The 6081-nt window shown below is 48.3% G+C and overlaps 1 protein-coding gene across 1 annotated transcript in view; it reads left to right on the forward strand.

Annotated features, from left to right (window-relative positions):
* Positions 1-5586, forward strand: part of PXMP2 (peroxisomal membrane protein 2) — a 13717-nt gene extending 8131 nt beyond the window's left edge. The window contains exons 2-4 of the mRNA XM_081840743.1: positions 753-975; positions 3162-3281; positions 5065-5586. Of these exons, the coding sequence (XP_081696869.1) occupies positions 753-975; positions 3162-3281; positions 5065-5133 (412 nt within the window). The 3' untranslated portion in view covers positions 5134-5586. The remainder of the gene's footprint in view (positions 1-752; positions 976-3161; positions 3282-5064) is intronic.
* Positions 5587-6081: the final 495 nt, after the last annotated feature.

Raw genomic sequence — 6081 nt, forward strand, 5'->3', positions numbered from 1 at the left:
GCCACTAACTCGGACGGCTTTAAAAGAGAATAAGGCTACCGATAGTTACTATGCGAGGCAGTAACACTTCTGAATGCAATTTCCTGGAAACTGCAGATGGGTCTAGTGCCCTTGTGCTTGGGTTGTTCTTGGATCCTGCTTCTCACTGTGAGAAAAGGCTGTTGGACTAGATAGACCATGGACCACAACCAGCAGTACAGCTCCTTTGACATTCTTAACCAGCACAATTGGAATTTGCCTGGGGGGGGGGGCAACAAGGATGCCCCTTTCCCCATACACATTGCAACTACTGACCTGCAGCCAAATATTTATCTGGCAATGGCTGCCCTTTAGAGCCCCCTGCCCGTCATTGGCACCCTCCAAATGCCCCTCACTGCTCTCTTTTTGGTGAGCGCTGAAAACAATTTTTGCTTAGGCCAGCTGAGCCAGACATGTCGAATTGACACATGTTTTACTCTTTGTTAGCTGCTATTGATTTTAATCACCCGTTGAATGCTTTTGAATTCCCGTTTTTTTAAAAAATCGTTTTTAACATCGGCTCAGAGGTTTTCTGACGACCAGGGTTGTGATGTAGTAAAATAATCTTGCGAAATAGTGAACAATCCCTTCTCCTCTTAGCAGCCAGGAGGTTGCATGATATCACAGCAGCTCAGCGAATGGGGGAAGCTTATGGGTTTTGTTGCTGGGGTTTAAACTGTCTGGAGCCGAGTTTTTACAGTTAAGCTGATATTTTTTGAAGAGGCAGAATGATGTCTGTATGAAGAATGTACAATCTCCCTTCCTGCCCCCCCTCCCCCTTCCTGCTATTCCAGGTTTTTCTTCACTGGGCCACTGAGCCACTATTTCTACCTCTACTTGGAGCGATGGTTCCCATCGGATGTGCCAGTTTCCATCGCCAAGAGACTCCTGCTGGACCGGCTTGTGGTTGCCCCAGCCTTCCTAGTGCTTTACTACTTCGTCATGAACCTGCTGGAGGTATATCCCTGGGTCTGCCCTGTGATGGAAAGGCTTGTGCCCATCAGTTGATGCTCGAATCAGGGTGGCGGTGACGGTGGCTGTATGTGGAGCAAGCTTTTCTCCTCTTGCTCAGGAGGGTAGTGAATGTCAGGAGTTCAGCCTACACTCGAGTAGGACCTTGGCAGAGACACATGCCCGACTGGCATGTCCCCTCCCTCCTGGTCGATCTTTCGGGAGCTTCATAAGCTTTCTTCAGCCCGAACATCACAGCGACCGATGCCAACTGACACCGGCACACTTAGGGATCCGCAGAGTTTGCGCATCATGCGTAACAGACCTCAGCAACTCAGCGTTTTGGCTAATCTACTTTATTTACATATAAACACACACGGAGCACTGCAACATGGCTCCCTCTCTAGCATCAGACAGCAAAAAGAAAAAGAGCAAAGGACAATACTTCTACTTCACGGAACACAGTAACACAAATATCTTGTCTCCATCACTTCCCGCTCTGTGGAGTCAAAACATACCACGTCATGTGAAAGACCAACAATCACAGAGCAGGAATGCTAACAGTGAAGTGTAGGTGGGTTCCCACAAGGCAAGGCACAGTGATAACAGCAAGAACCATTCTTGAAATAACAGAACTGGGCAACAGGGGCAAAACAACTACTTATATACGTTTCTGAAGGCCTGGGCCACTCCCACTCCCAACATGATTGGCTGTCTAAACTTCCAAGCTGCCAATTGTGACTCAGAGTTTTAAGGGCCAATGGCAGAGGCCCAAATCCTGAAATGTTCTGTGATTGGATATCATGTTTTGAATCAGAACACAGGGCCTCAGAATCCTTAGTCCAGACTCAAGCTCAGGCAAACACAGACCACTGAATACATAACAGGTAGGACCCGAACGAAGGGCTTCAAGATACAAGAAAGGTGATTCCAACTAAATGCCAGGAAGAACTTTCGGACTGTAAGAGATGTCTGACAGTGGAGTTTGTGGATTCTCATTCACTGGAGGTTTTTAAGCAGGGTCTGGGTAGCCACCTGTTGTGGGTGCTTTAGAGATTCCTGCATTGCAGGGGGTTGGACTAGATGACCGTTAGGGTCCCTTCCAACTCTACAATTCTATGATTCTAAAAAGCGAATCCCTGAACAACGTAGGTCCAGGGTACCTCAGGGACCGGCTGAGCCCTTATATCCCAACTAGATCGCCGAGATAATCTGCAGGAGCACCACTGGTCATTCCTCAAGTTGCTAAGGCTCATTAGACAACAATAAGAAACAAACAAACAACAGCAATAACCTTTAGTATCGTTGGTCCAGGCTTGTGGAATATCCTGCTGGTAGAGATTCAGCAGGCATCTTATTTTAAACACCTGCTGCAGACTTTTCTGTTCTGTCAGGCTTACTATGCGAGCAATTAAGAATGCATCCTTCAGGCAATGATGTCCGTTTTATACGGTTTTAGCTTAGTTTATTATTGCTCTGTTTTTCTTTTAATGATATAGCAGTATACACTTCTTTTTTTTTTAAAAAAAGAAATAAATAAAATGTAAACAACTTGGTTTTTGCTGATAAAGTGGTGCTATAAACCTTGCTGAATAACTTATGTGAATCCCGGGCCAGTTGTTTCTCTCTCTTGGCCTGAGCTGCCTCACAGGGCTGTTGTGAGGCTAGAATGCCAATAATAATAATAATAATAATAATAATAATAATAATAATAAATTATCCCACCCATCTTGCTGAGTTTCCCCAGCCACTCTGGGCAGCTCCCAACAGAATATTAAAAACACAAGAAAACATCAAACATTAAAAACTTCCCTAAACAGGGCTGCCTTCAGATGTCCTCTAAAAGTCAGATAGTTGTTTATTTCCTTGACATCTGATGGGATGGCGTTCCACAGGGCAGGCGCCACCACCAAGAAGGCCCTCTGCCTGGTTCCCTGTAACCTCACTTCTCGCAGGGAGGGAACCAGCAGAAGGCCGTCAGCTGGACCTCACTGTCCGGGTAGAACGATGGGGGTGGAGACGCTCCTTCAGGTAAACTGGGCCGAGGCCATTTAGGGCTTTAAAGGTCAGCACCAACCCTGGGATCTGGGTTGGCTGGGACTTGAACCACTGCAGAAAAGGTGCAGGACATCCCCCTGGTCCACCCCCCTCCCTTGAGGCCTCCTCTGGCTCAGTTTATCCGTGTCTTTCAGGGGAAGGATACCTCTGCTTTCGTCAAAAGGATGAAATCCAGCTACTGGACATCCCTCAAGATGAACTGGAAGGTGTGGACGCCGGTCCAGTTTATCAATCTGAACTACGTGCCTATGCAGGTGAGAGGACTCGCTTTGCGGTCGGGGGGCGGTTCCCACTCCGTGGGGTGCTGAGCCGGGGGGGGGGGGGAGAGACCCACACGATTCCCTCCACGCGCCCCAGGCATTCAGTCCTCGCATGCATGTCTCCCAAGCGGTTCAGGGTACGTCCATGAAAGTATCAGTCCTCTTAGGCAGTGTTCCCCAACCTTGGGTCTCCAGCTGTTTTCAGACTACAATTCCCATCATCCTTGACCACTGGTCTTGCTAGTGAGGGATGATGGGAGTTGTAGTCCAAAAACAGCTGGAGACTCAAGGTTGGGGAACACTGCTCTTAGGGCTGGGATAACCAGGAGCTTCCAGATGCTGGACTCCAAATCCCATCAGCTCTAGCCAGCATGAAGGGCAGCCGTGAATGATGGGAGTTGGAGGCCACCGACACCTGGAAGGCCACAGGTTTCCCCCATCTCTGAACTTATAGTGCATCTGGTGTTATGAAAGGTAGCCATGGCCGTAGCTCAATGAGAAGGCAACTTCCTTGTGCCGGCTTCAATCCTTAGCCCTGAGAGAGCTGCTGCCAGTCAGTGCAGAGAGTACTGTGGGAAATGGGCCAATGGCCAGTGGCCTGACTCGGTAAGTCAGCTTTCCGTGTCTTAAAGGGAATGGCTGTAGCTCAGTTGTAGAGCCAGGGCCGGCCCAGCCATGAGGCAAGGTGAGGAGACTGTCTCAGGCAGCAGAATCCACTAGTGCAGCAAATCCCAATGTAGGTCTTTATCTTTCCCCTTGTTCCTGATGTAGAATCATAGAGCCATAGAATTTTTAGACTTGGGAGGGACCCTGAGGATCATCCAGTCCAGTGTTTCCCAAACTTTGTTGTTGGACTACAACTTCCATCATCCCTAGCTAGCAGGACCACTGGATACTACTACTACTACTACTAATTTATTATTTATACCCCGCCCATCTGGCTGAGTTTCCCCAGTCACCCTGGGCGGCTCCCAATCGAGTGTTAAAAACAATACAGCATTAAATATTAAAAACTTCCCTGAACAGGGCTGCCTTCAGATGTCTTTTAAAGATAGGATAGCTGCTTATTTCCTGAAGGGAAGGTGTTCCACAGGGTGGGCGCCACTACCAAGAAGGCCCTCTGTCTGGTTCCCTGTAACCTCACTTCTCGCAATGAGGGAACTGCCAGAAGGCCCTCGGCGCTGGATCTCAGTGCTGAACGATGGGGGTGGAGACGCTTCTTCAGGTATACTGGACCAAGGCTGTTTAGGGCTTTAAAGGTCAGCACCAACACTTTGAATTGTGCCGCATTCTGGATTAATTGCAGTTTCCGGGTCACCTTCAAAGGTAGCCCTACGTAGAGCACATTGCAGTAGTCCAAGCGGGAGATAACTAGAGCATGCACCACTCTGGCGAGACAGTCTGTGGGCAGATAGGGTCAGCCTGGATGATGGGAGTTGTAGTCCAACAACAGCCGGAGACCCAAGTTTGGGAAATGCTGATCCTAGTCCAACCCCCTGCAGTGCAGGAATAGGCATCTGTTTCCCCACAGGGATCAAACCTGCAACCTTGGAGTTATCAGCACCATTCTCTAACCCATGTAGATCTTCACCCACCCTTTCTTCCCTGCCAGGGAAGGGCTCAATTTTGTGGTTTGCCAGAATGCCTTGGGCTGGCCCTGGGTAGAGCCTCTGTTTTGCATGCAGAAAATCCCGGGTTCAGTCCCCGACAGCACCTCCAGGGAGGTGAACGTGGTAGGTCAGAACTTAAATTCTAACCAAATTCCTCCTCAACACAGTTCCAGGTGCTGTTTGGGAACCTGGTGGCCCTCTTCTGGTTTGCCTACCTGGCCTCTGTGAAGAAGTGACCCTGCAGGAGCTGACGGTCGAAGAAGAAGCTGCCCTTCATGCTTGATAAAGTTGCCTGCCGGGGCAGGCAGCGGAGGACGAGGGACTGTGCTTAGAGAACTGATTTGCTGCCCGCCGTTGCACAGTTACTGTCCGACACTCTTCTGCTCCTTGAGGAAAGCAGGGATGGGAATGGGATGCGCTGTGCCATCTTCCAGCTGGGTCCTTCTGGGCCCTGTCACTTTAACAATCACATCTGGTACACTACGTTTATTAATTTTGTTTCTCATTTCTTAACGTTTAGTTTTCTGGGGGGGACAGACAGCAGGCAATAACTCTTTTTTTTTAATGGTGCTTTAATGGGAATGGTTTAAAAAATGTGTACTGGAATTGGGAAAACCAGCACAAGCCATTTTATGTGCGTGTTTTTAAAAGAAATAAAATTGAGAAGATTAATCTCTTAAACGATAAAAGGGGGAAATTACTGGTTTTGTTGAAGAGGTGAGATACCTGGCTAGGGGGTGGGGGGGAAGGATGTGTGAAAAGGATTGCAAGCCTATTGTGAGCTGAAGGTGAGCCAGCAAAGTGAGGCAGCTGCAGAAAAGGCGAATGCAATTTTTAGGCTCCATTAACAGCAACCTCAGATATGCAGAAGGACACAACTTTGATGGCAGAAAGTGAGGAGGAATTAAAGAACCTCTTAATGAGGGTGAAAGAAGAGAGCGCAAAATATGGTCTGAAGCTCAACGTTAAAAAAAACTAAGATCATGGCCACTGGTCCCATCACTTCCTGGCAAATAGAAGGGGAATAAATGGAGGCAGTGAGGGATTTTACTTTCTTGGGCTCCATGATCACTGCAGATGGTGACAGCAGCCACAAAATTAAAAGACGCCTGCTTCTTGGGAGAAAAGCAATGACAAACCTAGACAGCATCTTAAAAAGCAGAGACATCACCTTGCCCACAAAG

This window comes from Podarcis erhardii, assembly GCF_964252035.2.
Source record: "Podarcis erhardii genome assembly, chromosome: 15".
Lineage (NCBI taxonomy): Eukaryota > Metazoa > Chordata > Lepidosauria > Squamata > Lacertidae > Podarcis > Podarcis erhardii.